Source organism: Vanessa tameamea, chromosome 4 (genome assembly GCF_037043105.1).
Source record: "Vanessa tameamea isolate UH-Manoa-2023 chromosome 4, ilVanTame1 primary haplotype, whole genome shotgun sequence".
NCBI classification, from domain to species: Eukaryota; Metazoa; Arthropoda; class Insecta; order Lepidoptera; family Nymphalidae; genus Vanessa; species Vanessa tameamea.
This window is the reverse complement of record NC_087312.1, coordinates 11,966,988-11,994,940: the sequence shown is the minus strand read 5'-3', so window position 1 is coordinate 11,994,940 and position 27,953 is coordinate 11,966,988. Positions and strand designations below refer to the sequence as shown.

Below are 27,953 nucleotides of genomic sequence, written 5' to 3'. Positions count from 1 at the left end.
CTCGGCTATGGTTACAAATAGTTGTTTTGCAGTTGCAGAAGACATAGCACTACAAGTTTGTAGATATCGTAATGTTAGCAGCTATAAAATTATTTATGTAACATTATCTGCGCGTTTACCAAAGCTATTTCTTACAGAATGTACTTCCTGAACCGGATCTTTAAGATGAAATTGTTCAGCAAAAAACCTACTATTATTTTAAATGTTGCTAGTTTCTTCGAAGACTGTACATTCTGATGCTAAGATATCAGTATCTATCGTATCTGCAACGGTCGGCTCAGTTCTCGGTGGGCAATGTTTCGAGCATGTTTATCTTAACGAGTTGATGTTTTGGTGATTTCGCGGTACGTTTTACACGGTCCGTTAAATTCTGTTTATGCGAACACGTCTCTTAGAAGTTGTGTTTTCTCGTAAATGAGGTTTATGCATTTTCAGAAACGCATTCGATTGTAATTCTATTCAACTATTTGTGTAGCTATTACTGTAGCTTTTGTCTCGATCCTGGTATTGTATCAAATTTGGGTTTTTTAATGTTCTGAGAAGGTTATTGAAATGATTGTAAAACACCTGAGCAGCAAAGCAGACCTCAAGCATGTAAAGATGCAAAACATTAACTGTTTGTAAAGCCTGTGATAATAAAAGGTTACCATGATACACATTTTTGATCATACTTTAAATAAGAGGTGACATTTAATACTATAATGTCGTTTACGAGTAATTGAAAGTAGAGGGTTCAAACTTTATAATTATTTAATCATGCATTTGAATGTTTCTTAATGTTTAATGTGATTACCTAAGCTTATGTAAATGAATGTCCTGGTCTCACCGACTGTTTCGTCACATGCCTTACGTGTAAGTATGTGACGCTCAGTACGTAGGTGGTATTGTTTTAGACGCTAAATATACATTGCTACTGAGTGTCATATTTGAAGATTTATCGGCTTCGTAATCACGAGTGATGCATTAATTGCTGCTGTGCTGAGTTAAACTTGAGTTATTTAGAAGCGGGCGTTACTTGACAGATATTTACGATCTAATAAAAATGCGGTGCAAAGTTTTGCGTGAGAAAACTTATCAATTTACTCGTTGTGTGACAATTAATTATGATTTATTGAAGTTCTGTTTACAATTAAATATAATGATTTTATTTTGTCGAAAGCAATATTTGAGTGTTATAAAATAAATGGAGTCGGATAAATTATCAAATTAAAAATAATAGTATGTTTTATAGTGAAATGTTGTTAATAGAGATTTCGATTTTTATTTGCAATTCATGGCTTTCCCGTTTGCAATATTCTCGTACATGTCATTTTAATTGTATGAATTATTTATAACTTTACCAGCAAAAGTTAACTTTCTCGAGTATCCCCGTGCGATATCATAATATACTCGACAGGGGATTGATTTTCTTTAGCTCCCGTGATTATTTAATTACTAGTATTTATACGGACTGGTTCGTAATCATCATAGAGGAAAATTTCGCAGATTATTTGATGAGATAACATTATTTAATGAATTATTGACATTCGTCACTTTTAGACGTATGGCAATCGGCGTTTACGCTTAATTTTATGAATAGAATACGCGTTAAAGTTTTTTTTCAAAACTCATCATATAAAGATAAATACAGGTTACCAAATCACTCTAAAAGTAAGGAAATATGTGTGTGAAACACACATTTATGTTTCCGATAAGATATCCCGTCAGTATAATCATTTTTATTTGCTTGAATTACGAATTATATTGTCAATTTTTTTTTCATTGAATAATTCATTGTGACTTTTAACTTTATGTACATAACTAATGTTATCAAACATAAAATAAATGTTTCATTCAATTTTGCTCTCACTTTTTACCTAACAACCGATTGCTTTGGAAAAGCGTTCTAATACCGTTTTCTATTTTATAGATAGCAGTTCTGTTTGTTTAATGAGAAGCGAGTAATTTAAATGAAACTCTTGTTGCCGTTACTTTATAGCTTCTATATATTTTACAATATAATATATTATGGTTCACAATGTGTGTAACAGGTTTATGTTCTGTTGGCTTATCCACGATAATCTACAAAGTTTATTCGGCATTACGGCACGTACGATTAAGCATGAATTAATACCTAATGATTATTTTAGTTCTGATGTTTTTATATTCTCCTAAATCAGAGAAGAATACTTGATTTGGTGTATGGAGAGAATCGTCGATGTATTTAATATTTAAGATGTATTTTTAAAACGACGTATTTTATTGCGATCGTAAACATGACAAGTTCAAAGGTTATTATTTTTTTCTTAAACATAATTCATAAGAAATAAGTTTGGCTCGGTGATATTTTATGTCGTATCATTCGCAAATTACCTTCGGTCTCTTCCTCATTATTCCTTAGACGTTGCAAATAAATTAATCGGAAGACATGTAATTATGTCCCTTGTACTCCGTTCAGCGGTGTCGATTCTGTCCGTAACCCAGTTTCGGTGCGTCGCGTCGGCTAAACTTGAAGCGCCTGCGGCTTCACACACATAACCGCTTGAAAATAAAATAAGGTCGAGTTTAGAAGCTAAAATCTTTTTAAATTAAATTATATTTAAACTAGTTGATAGAAACATTTCAATTACTGTACATAAAGATATTGAAGTAACGTTGAAAAAAGGCCACAATACACTCAAATATTTAAGCGAAACATTACTTTAGTTAGTCTTATAATTTTTGTTGCTCTCTAGATTTATAAAGGTTTCAAAAGTAAAAAGCACCATAAAAGCAGACCTAGTTTAACTTTACAGACGATACCATATTTTATATTAGACACCAGTAAGGTTATAAGGTCAGGGAGAAAGTGGCGCCGCACCGCGCGAGCCCATGCAAGGGCTTTATACAACACAATGTTGAAAATTGTTATTAATAGTATGACGTGTTTTGACGAGGTTTATGGCTTCTTTGTTTAGCTCAGATTGATATATCGGTTTCATTCGTGAGTGCTCGCGTTAATCATTCAGCTCACCCTGTAATCTTTACCATAATAGCTACTTTCGTTGAGCGTTAAAGAGTCAATAATGATGATTTGTGTTCTAATTAAACATGAGTCTGAACAAAGACTGCTGCATTATTGTCTTTATATATTCGTAGAATTTCCAAAACCTCAACAGAATGATTGATTACGTTAATTTAGTTATTATATCTTCTTTTACTCTTCGTTACTACTTTGTATATTTTTTATTACTTATAGATTTTTGAGTCAATGACTATATCCTATGCCACTGAAATTCTTGTATAGTTTATTGTTATTCTTCAACTAATTAAAAACTCAGTTGCTAGCATACACCAATATGGTACGATATGCGCATAAATACGGTATATGGAACGGCAAAAATATCAATCACAGTATCCTATAGTTTACAGGTTAGTTTATAGCCGAAGTAATATTTCTCTCGTGGGAGAATAGATACTAGTTAACACTTAACCGTTGCCTGTTGTGGTGTGTTCTCATGCTCCTCGTGATAACGGGATAGCTTCATTAACTGTGAATATTATATTATGTACTAACCTAGAGTGATTATGATGTATTTATGATGACAATTATTGCTCTTACATAGATTTTGCGACAACGGAACGGAATGGGCCATAAAATTAGTCGTTGCAAAATATTGATTGCGTCGATAAATCTAACGTCACTTTTAATGTTTTTATAATCAACTTCTTCTTCTCTCTTAAAGAATATTTTATATACAACATTGTATAAGTAATGCCTATGTCTAAATTTGATCCTGCCTGACCTCCTAATAAGGATTGCGTTTGGTCTATAATTCTTGAGATAAGATTACCTCAGCGAACGGTCTCGACACTAGAAAGTTAGTATATTTAGGACCTTTGCCATCGAATCAGATTGCTTTAGATCTAAAATAATATTTGACAAAGGATATCTAGATAGTGAGTCATATGACTGTAGTTTATCACGGTTATATTGTTATTAGATTAAATGGACTGACATTTTAATGGAAACCAAGAAAACGGAAGATCATGTTCTCTTGAGTTAAAATTGCGTTTAAAGTCATTCGATTTTTGTCGTACCTAAACCTAAAAAAATGTCGGATAGTTTGATGGGCAAGAGATGAATAATCTTTTGATAAATTTGAATTTTTTTTTTTATATAAATGACATATTGTTCTGTTTCAAATAAGATTAGGAGAGACGAGGTTATTTAGATAAGAGCTTTAATAAATCATTATTTGCTAGATCATCATTTTCTTTGAATGAGCAATGGCTCTTCACGAATTTCCTATAGGCCAAAGGCGATGTTAGCTAATCTGTTTGTTACACAAGCTACTATGAGATATGTATCGTCTGTGTCGGGGCTGGCGCCGGTCATGACTGTGACGCGGTCTTATTACCATTTGCGATTCGTGACGAAATTGTCATGACAATTTTGTTTATTTATATTAGTTTGCCTTACTATTATTTGTTATTCCTCGTTAGAATCAATAAAACTAATGTCCAATGTGAAATGGTTTGAACGAGGTTTCTTTAGTTTGTTAAATATTATTTATTTAAAATGCAGTATCAATAATTTTCTATTGTTTATTTTATTTACGATTGGTGAAAGGTTATATAAATTTTTACTTTTGTAAAATAAATTTTATTAAAGATACTCTTAGTTTCTTGGTAAAAATGTTTTCCCTTTTCAAGTTTGGAACCGTCGTTTAAAATATTTAGGCAAGCAAATTATGTGGGCTCAACAACGACCGCTATTTTTTTTTTAAGTTTAATGTAAATCATATTATTACAGAAATTATATATTGAGAAAATTATTCACAGTTACCACCCCTAAACGAATTATACGCTAATCGTGTATAATTTTATGAATAACGGTATTACATAGCATTTATAGCGATCGCTGTTATGACTAGCATTTGATAACCTATTATTCAGGAGACCGTGACCAATGTCAAGAAGTCTGAGCTTGTGAACAAAGCGTTCGTAAACGCGTTTGCGCAACGTTACGCGCCGATACACGACGTCACTGTCGATACTCTATAGAAGTGCTACTTCAGACTCAACAGCGATTTAATAAATGTATTCTTTTAAATTTTAAAATAGGTAGGAAGGTGGGCTATCAAATGGGCTAAAGTCAAAACGCTAAGATTCTAATGACCATGCGATGAGATTAAACAAAACGTTTCTTGTAATAAAGTAACAATTGCATGTTCTAGTAAATTGTGTAAAACGTTGTAAAGGCATAATAGCTCTTAATAATTTCATCCAGTTAGGTTGTTAGTACCCTCAAGTCTGTCGTGATTCATAATAGACTCCGTTCCGTGTGAAGGAGGTTTTGGACTAACAGAGCATGACCGAAGCGACTTGCAACACGCAATTGGTCCACACGTGGCCATCAAGGTCATCAGGATTAGGCATTGTCTTCTTACTGTGCATTTAACGAGCTCTTTGTCTAATCAATCTATACCATATCATTTATTATTAAAGTTCACCGAGATTTGTAATCATAATGATGTATCGCTGTGACATTTCAGGTACAATATTCGTATCTCTTTAAAGTATATAATGGATTTCGATAAAACAAATCAACCTCAAAGATTAGAATGAGAATTACATTTGCTTAAAAAAAGCAAAAGTAAAGTATTAGTCTGTTAATATAATACGGCTGGGCAAAGGACTCCCCACCCTTTTAAGAAGGTTTTTTAGAAGGTTTTGAGTTTACTCTACCACGCTACCCTAATGCGATTTGGCAGATCTCATCCAGTACGTACAGGTTTACTCGCGATGTTTTCCTTCACCGCCGAGCACGAAAAGAATTATAAACACAAATTAAGTACATTAATCAATTGATGCTTGCCCCAGGTTTAAACTCATCATCAACAAATCATCGGTTAAGGCCAGTTACGGATCGTTCGGGCTCTTAATAATGACACATACTTAACGATTAATAATAATAATGATGATACTGATGCTTTGAAAAAATCTAATTAAAAATATTTTATACCTGAAAAATAAAACTGGCTAAAATCATGTAGCAGCAACACTTGACACACTTTGTAACGTTATAATGAAAACATAAAGCTTATAGAACATTAAAGTTTAATGCAGCCTTTGATTTGGAATACTTTCTAATAATAACAGTTAAGTTTTATGAATATGAATCTTATAATTGATGACACGAGACGATGGCAACACTTACAGTTATCGCTTTTCTAATAAGTTTTAACCGGAAAATAAATTTGTTTTAGAGGACGATGAAGAATGCGGCGCTCTATCAGAGGGTTCGGAGACGTCAGAGGGCGGTCGTGCTGACACCGACGATGAGGGTATAGAACGGGATGCTGAGCCGCCGCCGAGACGACGCCGCCCCCTGAGGCGGTTCATGCTGAAGGATGTTATCGAGGTGAGTTAGAATATATACAGGCATCCTGGTATATTAATGAGTAAACAAAAGGCGATCCAAGAAATATAGGGCTAAATCGAAAATATATTTGACCATCACGGGGCGATGTGTAACAAAAATTAACCAATAAAAAATATGACGGAAAAAAGTCATTCATTTTCGTTAGTAAATATGTTTCCCTTATTATAAATATTATTTTTATATTGATTTTTAAGATCAATCATTCAATTCCAAAGATTCGAATGATTCATATTTTAGTACGATGGTTTTTAAAAGTGAGTATTTGTAATTCAATTACTAAATATCTTATCACGGTAGGCATGATTTGAATAGTCAATTTATAAATCTGTCATGTCAGTCCTACGTGAAGTATTTATTGATTCAGTAAGTAAGTTCTATGATTATATCGAGTATAATAATGTACAAAAATGAGTTATAGTAACACAAAAAACTGCGGAGGTGTCGTATCTTTGTCTATTACAGACTAATATTATCTTATTTCTTATTTCAAATAGTTAGGCAGTTTGGCGAATGGGTCACCTGATCTTAAAGTATTCACCACTTTACATAAAAGTTTATGAATTGATGAATTTAAACAGAGCCATTACTTTAAGATTTTTTCTTTCTTTTAGAGAACTTATTATTGAAATGTTGCATTATCACACCTTTTATGTTTGTCAATAATCTAAGGGCCTAATTTAAAGTTCCAATAAAAAAGTTGTTGGTATTTCTGTCAATAAATTTCCAGTAGCAGGTAACAATTTGTAGTTTCTGATCCGTTGCGCCTGAAATCTCTCAAATCCTATCGGTATGCCGTTCTATCGGATTCTGGGAGAAAGCGAATAGTTTTCACTATATGTCCCGAGTTGGATAGTGTCTGTTGAGAATAGTCGCCGTGCCCAAAATCGGTCAGGAGGTCACCGAGTACAGGAAGAGGTATATCTAAACTGTACTGTATGCTAACTGTAAGCTAACCGCGAACTGAAGTTACCATTTTCTATTATTTAAAGTAAGTAGCCAGACGAACATATCGCAGTGACACCAAAGCTTATAGACATTCGCACTGTGAGAAAAATCTATTATTTACACAGTAAATGTTAATAGAGAAGAAAAAAAAATACGGCATGCCCCCTTTGTTGGACGCACGCACTTTTTTGACTATTACAAAGATATTTCAAAGTATAAATGTTTGATGACGGCAATTGTAGAGAATGCCTCATATATTTTTCGACGTCATAAGCTGAGACAGCATCTATCAGCGAACAATCAAGCTCCTCTGCCACCAGGCAATCTGCTAAAGTAGTAATCGAAATATCTAATCACATTAATCGGATTTCAATATGTAAAATCGATTAGAATTTTACAATAAAAAATGGTACATCACATCGCGTTACGTAACATTCACAGCACCGACATATTTATTTTGCAATTTTGTGTTGTGACTAAATATTGAATGTTTGTCGTATACAATCTAGTTCATTTACTCATAGACTAATTTTGATGATCGATTTTATTCGCCTCTAGTCTATATGGGTCATACCATACATATGTATACTCTATTCCAATGGGAATAGGAAAGAACCAAAACAAACCGTACTTTTCAATATCACGAGTGTTTTGTTGATAAGTCCGCTTTATGATTTACTACAAACAGTTCTTGATTATTATATCTTCAATTTTAATATAACAATATTTCACTTAACTACGTAAATCCACTTAAATTTGACTTCCAAAGTAACGAAAACAGTTTTGCTGACATTCAAAACGCCATTTTTCGATGAACGAACAATTAAAATGGAGGCCTCACTAAGGATGTTCGCTAAACGAATGGACAATGAATAACTTTATACAGATAAAAAATATATTATTTTAGTTTTAACATACATTTTAGATATTTTTTTTAAATATATATTTATTTAATTGGTTATAATATGGATTATAATATAATATAGAAATATAATATAGAAAGTTAGATAATGTTCGATAAAAATGTTATTAATTTATATAGTAAGGTATAGACAAAAAGAGAAAAAAAACATTTTACAGAAATAAAAAATCTTAAAATATAGATCAGTTTTATGCAAAGCAACACTTAATTTATAGTTTTGAAAATAATATAAAAGTAAGATATTATTCGGAATTATCAAAAGTTTTTTTCTTACGACCTGGCTTTGTTTAAGCGAACTGTAATTGTAACCGATTTAGTATTTACGACCTTTTGCTTTTGCCTACTGACTTTTCATTTGCCATCAACACGGCCTACGCTGATTGAACATTACTTTTTCGGTTTGAAGATGTTATTTTTAATTATATTTTGATTTTTTTTTTCAAAAAATTTAATGCAACATTTCTTAGAAATGTATTTCAAGGTCAAAATCGTTTTAGATATAAGATAAAGTAAGAGTTTCTTTGAAAGATATATAAAATTTTATTTATTCAAAACCTTAGTATTATACAATACGTCATATGTCTTGAAAATGCCACTTCATTATTGAAACATACAATTTATTTTTATTAATGATGGAATAAAAATCTATTCATATAAATGAAATTGTAAGTGTGTTTCTATGACTTATCACTGAAAATAACTACCTCTTTATAAGTTAATAAGGCTATTTGCGAAATACCACGATCCAAATCAAAACTAACGACCTAATTTTTATTTAAGCCTAAAAATGCTGCTATCTAAAAATTTGAATATGTACCTTTCTTGCAATTCATATAAAATGTATTTAAAAAATTACATCAAACAGGCACAAGGGTCATAATATATCAATTCCCAAAGTTGGTGGTACAAAAGCGATGTAAGGAATGATCAGGTGGCCCATTTGCCCGTCCGCCTACGTATGCAATAAACCATGCTCTGTTACATCATTTTTATTTTTATTTCTTTTTAAATTTCATTAATTTATACATGCGACTATTTTTCCTTTTATATGTTTGTAATTTATAATCTCTGGCTTGTTTTTTTTTTAAGATACCATTTTGCTATTTTTTATTTGGTTTTATGGCTCAGGGATTTCTACACCAGTGTCTTCTCACGTATTGAACAAATAATATGTAAGAATATTTACTTTTCTTATATAATTCAATAACCATATCCAACGAAAATCACGAATAAATGAAAAACGCCCCAAAAAGTGTTCGTGCACAGACCGATATTCCAGTTATTTATTAGTACTTATATGTAAAATTCATCGATAAAGATTACGTGAATAGGATATACAGTTTTCGAATGTGTTCTCATTATTAGAAGATTTATTGTACAATTAGCATCTAAATTAACGATAAGAAAAAAAAATGCCATTATATTATGAATAAATATAAAATATTTTTATTTCTGTTTGTGTTGATTCATAATAGAAAGCGGACACTAATAAGCATATACCGATATTAAAATATTAGATTAATAAGTAACTAAATATTTAAATACCTCATAAATCAAGTTTAATTTCAATTACAATATTTTATATTGTTTTATTCTATTAATAGCCGCCCGCGACTAAGCCTGCGTGTGAGGGGAGTGTTAGGGGCAGATAGCTTATGTGTGAAGTTAAGCTATCTATATTTAAAATTGCATCCAAATTTGTTTAGTTTTTCCGTGAAACTGCAGCAAAGATCCATGCTTCTATAAACTAGAGCTATTAAGATATGAAATCTATACGGATATCATAAAGCTCGAGGGTTTGTTCGTTTGTTTGGTTAAACGCGCTAATCTCATGAACTATTGGACCGATTTAAAAACATATTTCAGTTAGATAAACCATTTACCGAGGAAGGCTATATATAGTATTACGTTGCGACCAATAAGAGCGGAGTCTCGATGAAAAATGTTGCAAAAACGGCTGTAAAGTATTCCTTTGAGAGTTTCCTCTGCATACGTTGCGTAAACGGTTATATTATCGTAAAAATAATTTAGGAGAGAATCTGTAAAATATCTGAGTAAAGTCGAGCAGCTGGTAATATTATAAGTAAGATTGAGTGAAGGATCTAATGCGATACAATGTTAATCGTAATTGGTTTTCGAATAAAAATCTATCATCGTAATATGATGCAATATTTAAAACGTAAATGTAACTATTAAGACTTGTTATCTATTCGTCACTTAAAGTATTATATATTAGTGTCCGCGTCTTTGTCTGTTACGTGTGTTGCATCATACGCCATAGGTGCGCGATGACATCCACTTTCACTGCATTACTTACGGACAGGGCTGTATAAAATAAACAATTAATAAATAATATTCACTATATACATAATGTATTTTTATAAGTAGATAATCTTTATCAGATACTTTCTACATGTTATAAGAATTAGTCCTGTTTGTTTGTGTTATGGTTTTCTTAATTTTTTACATATTAAGTACCTACAAGCGATACTTAAAGTCCTAATAAAAATATTTAACATTAATTTCTATACAATGGACATCTTTGTTGATTTTATGGATTTATTGCAAAAAGCGAAAGGTGTATTAAGATAAATATATATTCAATTAACTTCATTAACAATAAGAATGTAACTCAGCCGTAAAATATTAATATTTATAAAACAAAAACCGGAAAAAACGGATTTGTTGAGAAATTAAAATTAAAAATAATAATAATATTTGATATTAAGGTCTAATAAAAATTCATAACTGACTGCTGCACGTAACGCATCTATATTTTGTACTTACCTCAATAAATCTTTTTTTATTAATAAATATGTCTAAAAATATTTATATTAAAAATGGTCTCGTGACAGCCCTATTTATAAGGTGCGTTTGGAGTAATCCAGTTGACGACCAGATATACCCGTTTAAGTGAATTCACTGTCAGGTGATTATTATTTTACAATAATAGATAAAAGTAAGTATCTACATAGCTTTTAGCGAGTATCTCATTATAAGTAGAGAAAGTCAGTTAGGTTAATAATTAATTTAGACTTGTTTTCTGCTGCGATATTGCTTGTAATTTTAGTTTGTTTCCAGAAGTTGGGATACGAAAATTAATTTAAATTAGTCTTTGTAATTATTCGTGAATAGTTCTCTTTCGTTCTGTTTTAATGGTTTCATAATGACAACGAATAAAAGATACTCAAATTCAGTCGTTCGATTTCTTTTAATAGCACCTTATTTAATCTGCTATTTTGATCGCATTATTCTCTACATCAAGTTTTAATTTTCATGCCAAGTTATATCAAAATCTGTTTAGTAATTTAACAATGGAAACGAAAACAACAGTTGCTTTTATAATATAAGTATAAATATAAATAATGCATATATTCTGTTTCGAGCATTTTTTAAAACTATTTAATTTTTCCTATAAAAGACAACATTTAGAAAGCCAGTAATGCCCAAACTTAACGATTAAATTGAACAAAATATGGAAAATTTTTGGCGGGCTTTTTAATGTGTCGACATTTTGAAATATGTATAGTATTAATATATTAATATTTATGCAGAATATAGTTAATCAAAATCGAATTATAATTAACTTTTACAGCCTCTGGTTTTTATGGAAGATTAATGTCAAACGATTTCGTCATGATCTTAAATTATTTGATAATTATCAAAGATTATATTAAAAGTTTATTGGTAATTCGACGTATTCCCGTTAGGAGGTGATAAGGGTGACTATTTGCGATAATTTTAACTCCCATATGCATGATGCAAAAGTGAACCATTTTTGAGTTATCGCGTTTTTTAATTTTTTTCAAAATAAGTCAAAAGTGCAACTTCAAAAATTTATTTTAAAAAAACTATCAATTAAAATCTACTTTTTTCTTCTGATTTATAAAAACGATTAAACACTGGATATTTTTAAACATTTAAACAATAATTATCGGTCCAAATTTAAAAATGCGAGACGGAAAACGATATTATTTCAATATTTTTTTTATTTTTTTCCATCAAATATGCATGAAAATAACAAAAATTATGGAACTTGTTCTGCAGATTATTTTAAAAACATAATCGTTTACTTAGCTTTCCGAAAATGTATAAAAATTAGGAATTTATTTCAAAGCAACCAAATTAAATGATCAGAAAGGACGCTGGTGGAAATTCGTATTCGAACATGACCGAATTCGTACAAAAGGTCGCTCTTTAAAATTCCCACAAAATTGGTTTAAAATAAAAACCAATGTAAAAAAACTTACTTATTTACCTAACTTACTTACTTAATAAAAATTTAAAATAAAATTTAGATACATAAACAGTTCAGTAGCTAAGTTACAATTAAAAATGTGCAGGACATCCGTCTTGCTGGTATATCATATTTTGCCTAGTAGCCAAACGTACATCTTCGAGGTGGCCAAACATTTTTTTTGCCAAATAATCTTCGTAAGCTGCAGTATTTAGATTGCTTGGTAAAAAATATCGCAAATAGTCACAACTATCACCTCCTAACGGGAATACGTCGAATTACCAATAACCCTGTATATATCATCTTGTGATTAATTACTTAGAACAATTAATCTACTAATGATATTATGTGAAAGTATAAAATTATAAATAAATTATTTTTATTTTATTTTATTTATTACGTAATTACAATAAAAGTCTTTTACCATTGTACTACTTTTTATCGGTTAATATATATCTAAAAAAGTATTCTTACATAAATTAAAATATACCCTCGTAGCGGTTTGAAGATATATTCAATTAAAAAACATTCAGACACAACACAATTACGGAAATGGTAAACATCAATTAAAGTTAAAAGTCTCATTTAAATATTTTTTTTTATGTAAAACTGTTTTATTAACTATAAATCAAACTATAATTAAAACTAAATAACTGATTTGGTTACTCTTTTTAAGACCACACGTAAGACAAGGACAGCAATATTATTCCTGTCAAGTTGGTTTTTAAATTCGATATATTATCCGTCTAATGACGGATTCTTTCGTCTATCGAATATATAATTAAATAAAAAAAACAATATATAATTACAGGAACTAATTATAGTTCCTGTAATTATATATTGCTTATAAATTAAGAATTAATTTTATTTGGTGGTCTTTACGGTGACAATGTATATGATCACTAATGACCACTTACCTAAATATCCTATGCCATAAAAAATATAAGATGTATGTTGCACTATGTTCAATACGTAATATTCTTCTATTATCTATTGTCTATTATCGTACATAATACTAAACAATATAATGAAAACACATAAAAAATAGCAACATTTTTTTAATCTTATTAGGTTCTTAAAATAAACGATTGTAATTTTTTTTTCAATTTCTTACAACAATATTAGATATATAGTTTTATATTATTATCGCCGTTAGAAAAAATACAACTTTTTATAATAGGTGAAAATCGGATATACAATATTGTGCTTTCTGTGAATAATTTCTGCTGACCTCTGACCGTACGATTTGACGCGCGGCACTAATTGGTTACTTAACTATTTACAGCGAGCTCCATTTATGGAGACTACACGATGTTATTTCTGTTATATCATCTGAGATGCTAATATTTCCCTATCGATAGTTCGTGTGACGCCATGACCTCTCACGGATATATTATTGCCGTGATAAATGCTTAATTCAAAGTGTTCTTAAAGACATAAAATTTTTTTTGCTAGTGGGTTTATATAATGGAATTATTGTAAACTTTTACGTTCACAAATACGTGTTATTCTCTAACCCTCTACTGGACAAATGTCATTTCTTTTCTTAAGAAGAGGGATTCGTTGCCACTTAAAATCGGACTACCTACATTTTTCAAAAACTTCATTCAGATTCAATTATGATATACATAATCTATTCATGGCTTTGATTGCGGGTTCAATCAGCCTCAAAAAAAAATCATGTGCTTCTTGTGGATGAATATGTTGATTTCGTTTAATGCTCGGCGGTGAAGGAAAACATCAAGAAAACTGCATATTTAAGATGATAAGCATATGTATTACTACAAACATGTATTGGAGCAGACGGGACTGAGATCCAAAACCATCTCCTCAAAAAGAGAGAAGGCCGTGGCCGAGCTATCATGCTAGCTATGTTTGATATGACATGAAGACATTTCTACTACTATAAAAATGAATATGATATTCTACATTTCTATTTATATTTGCATAAAATATAGCGTAAAGAGTTAGACGTCTCATTAAATACTACTGGGATGATATTAAAGCTCGTTTTGCGCAAAATATTTTCTTTGCCTTTATATCAAAGTGTCAGAGGGTAAAAAGAAAATGTTTAGAGCAATTTTCTCCACTTTTCTTGGATGTTATCTCGTAGCTGAAGTAGGTCGCTGGGTCAGTACGGTTGAACTTCATCAATATTATAGCAAGGCGAGATATTATCCGGTCCACAGAGTAAGTGGTTCTAAGCAATAAAAATATATCTTAAAATACGAATTTAATTTACTTTAATTACGTTTTATATGAACCAGTGTAATTATACAAGCGATATATCTATAGAGTATTAATGCCTATCCTATGGTTTGTAATAAGGACGATATAATTAACAATTTATTAAACTATTTTTTTTATTCTAACGTTATCTATGTGAGTCCGCTGTCTATAGCCATTCGTTTAACGGTTCGATGTCTATAACCGTCATTTTCTATGATTTTTGGTAGAATTATAATAATGAGTAGAATATAAAAGTAGTTTTTGCGCTGCCGATTTAAAAATACATTGAATCTAAAAGCACTTATTTATTGATAGTGTAAGTAAAAACTACCACCGGTTCGGAAAAGAATCAGAAAGCCGGAAAAAGAAACTAAGCAGGTTTTGTTTTGTCAAAATTAAAAGTAAATAAATTTTCTACTATTAAATAGAGTTTCTCGTTTCATCATCAATTTTTTTAATATGCCAAAAATATAAATCCAATCAAAGCCGATCATATTAGCTAATCAGGAAATTAAGGAATTCAATAAATCACAGTTTCAACACTCGAAACATAGTAACGCTATATCGCTAACGACTTAAATACGATAAATGTGAAATACTACAGCTCGATACTGTCGAATATTCATATCAATAAACATTTGATATTAAGTAATAATCGACTTTCCATCCATCAAGTTTAATTGCAATTGTTTCGCAAGTTATGGTATTTCTGTAAGGATCGCGTCGTAATAAAATACGTTTATCTGTAATTTGTACAGTCCGATATATTTTAATAATAAGCTAATTTATTCATATTTAATTTTAAAAAGTCTATAAATAGTTATAAATTGTATAATCAAAAACTACTTCATACGCTTTATTTAACATTATACACACGTTCGTGTACGCAAAACGCACACACTTTCACGCACAAGATTTTCGTATAAAGATAAAAGCAACTATAATATTAATTGGTAATTTATAATTATACAATTTAAACGAATTTTTTTTTTTGTTGACATGAACTGGGGGTATTTAAGAACGACCGTGTCAACGTATCATCATATTATATTGGTTGATTTTATGTTATTAATCAGAAAATTTCAAGGAAAGTTAAAAAAAAACGAGAATATGTTGTAATGGAATATAAACATTTTTGTATGAGTTTAAGTATACGGATTTGTATAAGAAATAAATAATGACAATTAAATCGGGAACAAAACAATCTAGTATTTTTGTATGATATTGGTAGGGACGATCAAATGGGCCATATACAATGGTGCTGTAGGAAATATTAACCATTCCTTACATCAACAATGCGCCACCAATCTTGGGAACTAAGATGTTAAGTCCCTTGCGCCTGTAGTTACACTGGCTCACTCACCCTTCAAATCGGAACACAACAATACCGAGTACTGCGGTTTGGCGGTAGTATATCTGATGAGTGGGTGGTACCTTCTCAGGCGGGCTTGTACAAAGCCCTATCACAAAGCTTTATATTTCTAAAAATTTAATAAAAGTTTTTTTTTACATAATTTTTCTCGTGAAAAGAAACTTGACTTAATAATAAATTCCATCTACGGACAAGTGGTTTAAATCCATTGTATTTCTAATTTGCGTTCGTAAATAGACATATGTTGGAGGCAAATAATTTGTTTACGTGTGGCCGACGAGCATTATTGAAATGTTAGTACATGCGGGATGACTGGTTGAAATAACTAAAACATGCACACTGAACTAGCTCGAGAATTGTACGTACTTATGCATATTTCAATAGTTTAGCAAATAAATATTTACAAGACAACGTTGTCGTAATACTCAGAGTTTATTTGAAGCCCAGAGCAAATACGCTGTTATGTGAATTCCTTCGTTGATCGTGCAAGACGACGATTTTAAAGATTTGTATCAAAATACAATCAGGCGTTCAACCGGACACACATATGTATTTTCGGATTAAACAATAATTATTCATATAAAAAGCGATAACGATATGTTAAATATGTGACGCAAACGAATTAATTTACATTAGGTATAATCAAACGTAATTTCTTTGTTACTCGCATTTAATAATGAGTATATATATATCTTTTGTTTTAATCACCTACATATTGTTTGTCCAAACTTACGGTTAAAGTTAATGATTTACAAGCCACGGTATAATTACTAAACATCAAATAAAAGTTTAAAAGTACCGTATTTACGATTGATCGTTCCTCGACGACTGTTGATTTGACTTTCGTGATTGTTGATTGTTGTACGCCCTTATGATGATAGCTATAAGGATGCTGATGCTACTGAATTCTCGTTCCTTTGTATAGTGGCTCGCTTATTGGGCTATTGGAGCTATTAAAAACTATTGAGTTTTATTGTTAAGTAAATCTTAATTCGGAATATGGAAATTGGTACTCCACGGGAATAGGAACTCGTTATCAAAAACAGAATTTAGATAAAATCATAATGTTTCATTATTGTTACGTATTTAAAAATGTAAGTGTTTATTTTCGCAGCGTTGTATTTGGCACTGCGGAGGTGGCAGCGGTCGCATAGCGCGGGAGACGGCTGCGGCGCACTACCGCGCGGTGTGCAGGGCGCTGGTCGCCGAGGCGCTTGAGCTGGCGTCGTTCCTAGCACGAGTACGAGTCGGAGGAGCACGGGACCTCGGTGCCGCTGAAGATTCCGCCACGCATCTCGATACTCTACAATTCTCTGATTGGGTAAGTTTTGTCAACGATCCAGGGTAAATCTTTATATATATTGTTGGTCTCAAAAGACATTGTGTGTTTGTAAAGTATAAAAACCTGAACAAATCTGTATATGGATGTTCGTGATTGCCCAATATAAAATTAAATATATACTTATACATAAAAAATGATAAAGTTTTGCAAGAGATAATCTAAAGTCTTCCAATTCTCTATCGGTTTTACCTACAAACCTTGCTTAGTGTCAACAATGATTAAAGAACTTTTTCATTCATCGTTGATTTCTCTCTACGAATTCGTGTTTAACTTAACACCCGTTAAACAGCGTTTAGAGTTAGGCAGTAAATCTTTAATCTAATTATAAATGTTACAACATTCACTGCGATATAAAGTGAAGTGTTGTAAGTTACAAAATTAATTTCAGGGTATGTAAATAGAATAAATTGTAGATGTAACGGATAATTAACGCCAATCAAACGATAGACATTATTACTTAGTTACGGTACTGGTTTGCATATAAAGTGGGAAGTTATGATTGTTGTTGCGAGTAATTGAATACTTAGCAATTAATTTTCTCATACAGACATTTCAGTGGTTTGTTATTTCGTTATATAGATTAGATATGAAGTAATCACTTTATTTCCATATGCTAGTGGGTGGAACATTGCAGGAATAATTATCTCTTGCCTCGTGTCATGATGACAAATATGTAATGTTTCACTACGTATATTAAATACATAACTCGTGGTTTCATTCGCAAGTTCCGATGTCAGTTCTTTATCCATAGCAATCAGACATTCCCAAACTTATCTGTAGTACAGTTCCAGGGAGTTGAGAGTATAAAATTGTAAAGTTTTTGTGTGGTAAGACATAAAATTTAAATTAAAAACTTATTATATTTTCCCGTAAATTTGTTATATATATATAATCTAAGACTTTTTCTACAGACTTCGCACTTGCTTTAAAATAAGCTTGCAAAACTGTACGTATTAAATATCTTAAAACAAATCGGATACCCAAAATATTATATATATAATTCAGTGCGTATGGTATGCGAATATTTCGCAACTTGCCGGCGTCGGCGTGCGTGCTGATGCCGGTGTAAATATTAATAGCGGCATGCTCTCTAGGAATTTTGCGTTGAATTAATTAGATTATACCTATTACCTACTATACCAGTGGCTCTCAATCCGTCGTTCGCAGAAAAATGGTAGAGTACAAGTATTCTTTGAACTACATATAGTAAAGCCATATTTTTTTTTATCGAGAAGCCAATTACACAACTACAAACTATGTTAGATGAAAATATTATAAATTTAAAAAAAAAACCGCAAGTGGATGAAACAAATGTGATTCTATAAAGATACTTTGCTTTTTTAACTAATACTTTGAAACATACTCACGTTCTGTTTTGTCTTTTTAATTTTTTAATTTTCCATTATGCAAAGAGGTTAGCAAGTCTTAATTTTTAAGCTTGCCATGTTTCGAAAATTATTCGCTTAATAAAATAACAAAATTTCGAGCTCTATGAATTCCAAATTTGAGAACCACTGTATTATACGACTCACTAGACAGTGTACGACTAGCGTGTGAACTGTTCACCTGGTGCAGGTGATCGTAGTGAGCAGTGGGCAACAACAATTGCTTCGATTACGATACATCTTGAATCGTTTAGTTTATTTCAAGACTTTGACAAAGAACTTCGAAAGTCCCACGGCGTAATAAATGTAATATTCAGAAAACGTTTAAATTTTTTTATATTTTTTGAGTTTGTTAAATTATTCACGCAAGCTAAAAAATGTTATTATTAAAGTTGATAATTTTACTGAAAACAATGTACTTGTGAGAAAATGTGTGATGGTAAAAATACCTTAAATACATTAAAAATGGCTCGCAGTTTTATGAGGAGTTATAATTTTGAAAATGCAATATTTTAATTGAATGTCAATGACCTAGTAGGTAAATTATTTATATATTTTAATTAATAGTTATTCACAACGGAACATTCATACCGCCTATACATAGGTAGGTATGAATGAAATGCATCTTTACGTATGTCATGTACCTTATATATATTCATGAACCTTTAATAGCGATGTCGGTAAAATACTAAGTGCTCCAGCTTTGACATGCCTCGATTCGACGCGAAAAAAATACACAAATGATTTGAACTATTTCTAGTTTTACAGAATGCAGGTTTAAACAATGCATAAATATAACAAGCTTTTTATTCAACAATCAGGGTTCTATATCAACCACATAATATAATATACATAAAATTCAATCTTTTCACGTATTTCTGCATATTTACGCTTTTGATGCTGTATTTAAAAACGACGCTAGTCTAATAGTAATGTGATGTAAATCTTCGTTAACTATTTAGCAAGTTCATTAAATGTTCTTGAATTAAATCGCAATAAATACACACAGCTGTTCGGTCGATGATAATAGAGGATAGAATAATGAATGGACAGATAAACAATGGACAGATTCTGAATCACTTAGCATATCATACGCAGTATAGACATATGTAATTAATTATCGAGTAGATAGACTTATTATATTATAGATAGAGTAATTATTATTAGTAATAAATAGATTGACAACTCCTGGTTTCTATATTGATTCGAATATTAACTACACTGTAAACGGTCCAATGTATTAATACAATCACAAAACAAATTTTGGGATCCCGGAAAATATTAAAATATGTGGAAAATAGATTACTCCGAATGCTGTCGTAATTAAAGCAATATTTGTATAAAAAGGTTTATGAAGTCTGTAATTATTAACGACGGTAGCTCATAATTATAAATTATTGCTAACTTAAATTAAGCAAGGTTGACATTTAGGCAGAGTTACTCAACACTTGGATCACGAATTTAGTAGCTGGTTACTGTTAATACATGTTAGAAGTAGTATGATGACAGGTTAGTTAAAGCGTGCTGGCGTTACTAGCCGCAAACCACTAGCGATCCTTCCATCTCAATTCATAACAGCTTAGTCATAAAGTATAATTTAGAGATGAAGGTCATTATTTCGTATGAATGAGATTATGTATAATAATGAATTTATTATGTTTAAATTACCCTTTCCCGATTAAAACAATTTTTAGAAATGGATTATAATAATCTACGTGTATAAAAATGCTTAAAATTAAAGTTATAAAAACAATCTTAAGATTGTTAATTTGTCCATTTTTTAATAAAGTGCTATAACAAAAGATGAAATTCAACTAGTGATTTATTAATCTGAAGTGAATTCTAGCTCCTGAGTATTTATTTTTAAAAAGTAAAGCAGCATAACAATTTCAAAGTTCTTTCTTTTACAATGTTCTGATTTCACTTTCTTTATTATAGTCAAACCGACGGATTTGGAGAGCTTTACAAGTATGTACTTAAATATTCAGAGGCTTTTTTTTTGTTGTTATTAGTGTCTTAGAGTGCATGATTAATTTACGTTTTTCTTTTATTTATTTTCCAAAACCTTTAAAATAAATGGTAATGTACTGAAACCGTATAAAACACAAACAATGTAACAATCTATTTAATTTAACAATGTATTTAATCGTAGCTATAAATAGAGATCACTAGTTATAGAACTTATTGAAATAAATGGTTACATAATTTGCATTTTTAATATTTTAATTGTTTCCTGACAATCTTTTATAAGCAAAATAATGCAAACAACTAATTGCTATTAAAATATTACAGGCGCGATTCTGGATGCAAGTGATTGGGGAATTGCGTATGGGAGTGAAACTAAAGAAAGTTAACTATTCAAGAACTCCTATAGAATATGAATTAACTCCGTATGAAATACTCATGGATGACATAAGGTCGAGGCGGTATACTTTAAGAAAAGTGGATGGTGCGATACCGCAAAGGTAGGTTAATTATACTCGTAAATCAATACTTGTACTTACGATAATACTTAGCCATAATTTTTATAAATCAAAACATTTTAGCTTACAACGTATTTGACAATAAAAAAACAAAACGAAATAAAAATAAAAAAACATTTGATGAGCGATAAGAAGATGGCTATGGCTAATACTTTTTATACTTACTTTTATAATGATTTTGTTATAATAAAGCATTTTCACGTATGTTATTGTTAACCATGTTCCTTCATATACTAAAATATAACAAAATTGTTTATTTTTTTGCAGTGTCAAGAAGGATGCGCATGCAATGATACTCGAATTTATTAGAAGTAGGCCTCCACTCAAAAAGGTACTGTTTTGTAATCGTTTTGTCTTTGTATAAGTAAATTAATAAATTGGTAGACCTAATTGTTAATAGGTTTTTAGTGTAATGTGATAATATAGAAATAGATAATAAATCATCGAGTTCAACATGTTGAATAATATTTACTATTTGAAATTATGTTAAGAAAACATTTTTTTATGAGTATTTAATATAGATTTGAATAGTTGGGACACTTGGATTCGAAAATATTTTTAATTTTATAATTAAAAATATTTTCGAATACAATACATTTGTTTGATAATATATATATTTTTTTATCTGTGTTATAATTTCTTGTAATTATCACATAAATTACGATGATGTTCTTCTGTCCAACTTTCTCAATGCAGACATGTATAAATTTATTGCATTAAAAAGTAATAACTGTCATATATTAATACCGGACGTCTAATGAAATTTCTTAATATTAAACCCAAAAGTCGGACTGACAATTGTGAAGTTTTCTCAATTTAAATTCATAATTTAAACCCAGCCAAGCCAGCCTTACAAACTAAGCACTACACCGACAACATAATTAAATTTGAATCAAATTGGTAATAAATAATACTACATACATTATTTATTTTAAGTTTTATTCATTTTATTTCAATCTGCATTAGGCTTCGGAACGGAAGCTACCACCACCTCGACGGGAAGTGACTCCACGAGAACAGCTACTAGCCTCAATCCAAGTGGGACGTCAGCTCAGGCCAACACCTTACTCAAGGCGATTATGTAAGTCATTTTATCTTATTATTTACTCACATTTATTTGAAAATGTTCATCGGTAGGAGAGCTTCTTATAAATGCATCAAAGTGACGTCGATAATGACAGCTGATTAGGAATTATTTTAAATCGCCCAGTTTGAAAAGCCTGGATCTTGTGTATATAATGCAGAACGAAGCGTATATTATATTATTATAATTTAATATAAAAGAACACTTGTCTATGATTAGTAGGAATCTCTCTAAAGTTTCCACTGAAACATCATATCTATACATATAATAAAATTGGAGTATCTGTTTGTAATACTAAAATAACCCATTTTTACTAAATGCATATGTATGTATACACGGTACATATACCAAAATAACATTTTTTACAATTTTTGTCTGTATGTCTGTCTGTTTGTTCCGGCTAATCTCTGGAACGGCTGAACTGATTTTGACGGGACTTTCACTGGCAGATAGCGGATGTAATAAGGAGTAACTTAGGCTACTTTTATTTTAGAAATATATATAGAATAAAAATTAAACCATGCTACAATATCCAAATAACTTCAATTCAAACAACGCGCACGAAGTCGCGGACACAGCTAGTTTAAAATGAAAACTAGATTTTCAGATATTATATTTACCTACATGATTTTACTTTTTTCATCCTCCTTTTCCTTCCTCCTTTTAGCGAATAGAATTTACATTTTTAACTACCTTTGTCTACTTATATAACACAAAAACCTCTTAATCACTTCTTCTTTTAAAATATTTAGACAGAAAAAGTTATGCCTGAAATCATTATCCCAGTCCCATCATCACCCAGTGTCATGCCAATTTTAAATCATCATTAATTGTTCCAGATTCCCAATCCTTTATTACGACTCCCGAAACGCTAACATACCTGAATCATGCAGTTGATATAAAATTATACAAGTGTTTTCTAAATTCAGTTTGGATGTATTTTTTTATATTTACTGGATATCTGTATTATATATTTTTCTATTAAAAAATACCGATTACGCAAACAAATTTTTTTGCTATTAATTTTTAACAGGCGCTAGTTATCATTCATTTCGTACTAAGTTTTAGTTGATTTATTTTACATACAAACTCTAATACTGCTACTCTTAGATATTATTTACGATCCGTAATGAAGATTTTATGCACCAAACATTATTACAATCACCAACTTGTGTCTAGGTACTAACCTAGCTTCGTATTATTTAAAATAAATAAATTGTTAGTCTGTGGTGGGGTTTTGTGCGAGCTTGCCCACGTAGGTATCACACATTTTTATTAGAAATTTAAAGGATAAGTTAGTTTGCAACTACCGACACAAGGTTGGTGGCGTATTGACGATGTAAGGAAAGGTTAACATCTCTTACGAGGCCAATATCTATGGGCGGTGAGGATAACTTTACACTGAACACCACACATACTCCTCATAATATTATCTTGTCAATCATTTAATAATATGTTTAATATTATTAGCATTATAATTCGACGGTAAAACAGTTTTGCATGTAAATGAATAAATACTCTATTATCATCTTGAATCAAAGTTTTTTTACACCTGTAAACTCAAGTTTAGTGTATTTAATTTATCTCACACCGCAATTGTTTAATAGAACGATTTGTGCGACGAGATTATTATTATAAACTAATAATTTAATGTAATAGTACTGTATAATAACTTTAACATTTAAATTATTAGTTTTAATCCTAAAAATCATTGCAATAGCGTTTTATTTTTAAAATAATATGATAATCTTCAATGAAATGCGAAAATTAATAAAGTTAGAGCATGTATTTAAACGTTAAAACTTAAATTTGTGATTGATGTCACTACTCTCTTTGTCTAAGCTTATAATTTATATTCTACTCTAAGAGGCTGCTCTTAAGTCGGTTGCATCAGGCCGTAATCTAGTTTCGTAACGCATCAACACACAGTGACAATAAATTATGTTTCGCGTACAATACCGTAATAAAATTACCAAGTTAGGTCTCGGGTTTTACGTGTAACGTCAAGATAATGCGTGCTTTATTATCTGAATGGAAACAATAAACAAAGGATGAAAAATAAATTTTAATTAATTATTTTCCAATTCTTTGTCTTCCTGTTCTCATTCAAAAATATTCTTAAAAAACGTAATTTAAGTTTTTATTGTACTCATATATTATTTAAATTATTTGTTTGGGTTTTTTTATTGTAATTTAAGCTTTTATTTGTGCTGAGAGGGCACAGATTATTTCGCCAATTAATATTAACTTAATAAAAAATTAAAATAACTGACTGACATAATATAACAATTCAGCCTAATTCGATGGATCAAAATAGAAGACTTTTTTTAGATGGTCCCGCGGATAAACAATATGGTCTTTAATAGAAGTTATCGTGTGATTTATTTGTATTTATATTTGTTACATCATCGGTAACAAATATGTGTAATATATAAATAAAGAAGTTTGACTTTGAATTGATATGACATCATTGGTCGAAATCTAAAATGGCTACCAAAGCTCTAGAAGTAATATAGTAAATATAGTATATACTATGTAAAAAAAAGTAACTAAATCTAATATGTGTTACTTAATTTAATTTCTCCTGCTGCTGAATGGAATAGGATGTACTAGAGCAGACACTACGGTACACTCGTAGGTATTGTAAATCGAGTATCATTATTTATAATTGTCACTACATTAACATATCATATAATATTTTATGTAAATTATGTCCAGGCGTTCTGTTTCACATCCCACCTATAGATTTAACAACTACCGCTCTTGAAACAAAGCTTTGAATACGTGTCGTTTAGGTCAATGTTGAATGTATTTAGCATATATACATTTAAAAAAAAACATTCGTATTCAGCTCTGCACGTTTAGGAACTGGATTGCAATAACGTTCGGTCAGAAAGAAATGACTCCGTACATACATATGTTCAAAGATAAAGTGAAATAAAAATAAAGACATTCACGATTTGTTTTAGTTAAGAGTTTGTTTTAATTATATAGAGTGAATTGTCACATTTGGAACTTTTAAATGATAACTAGGCTTTGCCAAGTGCAAAATTAAGGATTAAAACATACCCATTCTACGCTGAAAATCGCATTATATTCCGACGTCATGGAAGTAGCTGATAATAATTTGTAATGTTATGATTTAGAATATTAACTACTTTATATTTCGAACTAATATTTATGTCTACTATAATCGAACGTTAACATTGGTAATCGATTCATGACCCAGCTTAACATTTTATTATCTGTGGTAAATGGAATAGTCCTTTTGGCGATCTGTTAAAAAAAGATCATATTGGAGAATAATGAAAAATGACGTGTGTTATAGCTGATTACAAAGATAAATATCATTCATAAATTGATGAAAAATTGTTAAGTGTCTTAATAAATTATGAAAATAATTTTAACTATAGAAAGGAGTTTTCATACACACTCATATTTAACGTAATGATAATGTTTCAACAGATTGATACAAAACTTATGACATTTGCAAATTGTATGATTGAGATCAAAACATTGTTATAAATAATAACTGGCGCCAAAACTTTCTAGGTCACGTAGGAGACCTGGGTATCGATCGGTCTAAGATTTAAAGCACTTGCTCATTCCACGCTCGGAATTCTTTAGTAGGTACATTTAGTAATAATTATACATTTAATATTGTTTACGTATTATAATATTATTATATTTAACAATGGTTTTATTAGCTTAGCATAATTTTTACAATCGTGTCAAGGTTTGTCATTATAATAAAACAAATTGCCATATAAAATTAATCACAAGCGAACTAATAACTTTTTCTTTTAACTTATCTTGATTTAAATATACGTTATATTAACTCGGAACGTAACACTCGTATATACCTATAAGTAAAAAAATATCGAGATTAATGCAAATCGTAAAATATAATTTTGTGCTCTGATAGAACAATAAATATTATTGTATTAAAAGTAAGCTAGTAAACACATAAAATTGCTATGTTAATTCTTTGTACGTAAAAAAATGTTTTACTATGTATATGTACTAACCAATTTTTTAAGTAAGCAAAACAGAATATAAAATATTCGAAAAAAAACTTGTTTATTCGAATATTTCGTTTTACGTTGCAAATACGTACATTGTTCTAAACCAGATAGTGAATATTTATTCAAATAAAGAATTTTCCAGTGTTTCTCAATGTTTGTAATGTACATATCATTTAAGCAATTAGTTTTTCTTTATTTGGTAAAGTTTCATATTTTAAAATAAGAATAAAAATTGTAACCATTGTATCAAGAATAGAGCGTAAAACTGGAGGCAAAATGAACAAAAACAGATTGCATAAAGCAGGTCCATCGGTCTGTGAGTCGTTAGTGTTGCTCGACCATTTCGTTTTCATCTCTTTTGTATTTTGTCTTGTTTTTCAAACAATAAAAATAAACATTAAGTATAAGATTAAGATACCCGATAGAATATCTCATCGGAAATCATAATACGAAATCTGTAAAAAATGATGGACGGGACGTTCCCTTTAAACGTCATCCCCAGTTTAACCTCCTAAAGAAACAAATATAATAAATGCAAGCCCTAATACATATATCGACGAACTCTTGATTTAAACTTTTATCCCCAAAATTCACCCTCTCAAAGCCTGAATTTTAAAAAACACCACATCAACTATTTTATACTCATAAAAAATAAGTCTGAACACTGATTTCCATACCTTTAACTTTCAAAATATATATATAAACTTTCATCCTAAGAATCATCCTCGTAGATGATCATTTTTTAAAAACTTTGTGATCCGTCTTCAACTCACCAATGCCGATTTCCTTATGTCTAACATAATAAATGACGAATTTCCACTTAAACATTCATCCGTTATTTACCGAAATAAGAGATGAATATTGAAAAATCTCTTGTTAATGCTAAGGCTTTACGTTGTATGTCAGTTAGCCATTTTAATTTTTTATTATGTATTTAGATGTTAAAAAAATCCAAACAAATAATTGAAATATTATATGAGTATACTAAAAACGTAAATTACGATATTTAAGAATATTTTTGTATAAATTATATATTTTAATCAAAACAAGAACACGGAAATTGTTATTACTCTTTTTATATTTATTATACAAAAAGGGGAAATGTAAACTTATATAATTCGAAAGGTACTGCGGTAGAGATTAGTATAAAAAAATGTTAGATTTTTGTGCGAAAAAGAAAGTGCAAATCTCGACCCAAGCTATACTAATATAGGAAACGTATAATCAATTTAAATAATAACATAATAACATTTAAAATAAAACATTATAACTTTGAGAAGCGCTTGCTTCAAGCATAGCAAGCATGTAACAATCTTGCCGCAGTCGGTGTCCGATTCTACAGCCGTGTACTCGTGTACTACCGCCTTAAAATATTTTCAAATCAGATTAAAATTATATAAATAAAATAAAAGATATTCTAAATAATAAAAAGGTTGAAATTATATATAACTGGAAATAGTACGATAAATAACCTAATTTAATTAAGTGTTGTGTTTATGGCTTCTGTAATAGAGGGTTACTGT

At 30.2% G+C, this 27,953-nt stretch overlaps 1 protein-coding gene across 5 annotated transcripts in view; it reads left to right on the top strand.

Moving 5' to 3' along the window:
• The window catches only part of LOC113395802 (protein spire), a 145,782-nt gene that overhangs the window by 83,596 nt on the left and 34,233 nt on the right, over positions 1 to 27,953 (top strand). For 3 of the 5 annotated variants that reach the window (XM_026633491.2, XM_026633490.2, XM_026633493.2), the window contains exons 4-9: positions 6,231 to 6,385; positions 17,226 to 17,432; positions 20,777 to 20,806; positions 21,131 to 21,303; positions 21,589 to 21,652; positions 22,288 to 22,402. In XM_026633491.2, coding sequence (XP_026489276.2) covers positions 6,231 to 6,385; positions 17,226 to 17,432; positions 20,777 to 20,806; positions 21,131 to 21,303; positions 21,589 to 21,652; positions 22,288 to 22,402 — 744 coding nt within the window. The remainder of the gene's footprint in view (positions 1 to 6,230; positions 6,386 to 17,225; positions 17,433 to 20,776; positions 20,807 to 21,130; positions 21,304 to 21,588; positions 21,653 to 22,287; positions 22,403 to 27,953) is intronic. The other 2 variants (XM_026633492.2, XM_026633495.2) reach the window with 1 other exon arrangement.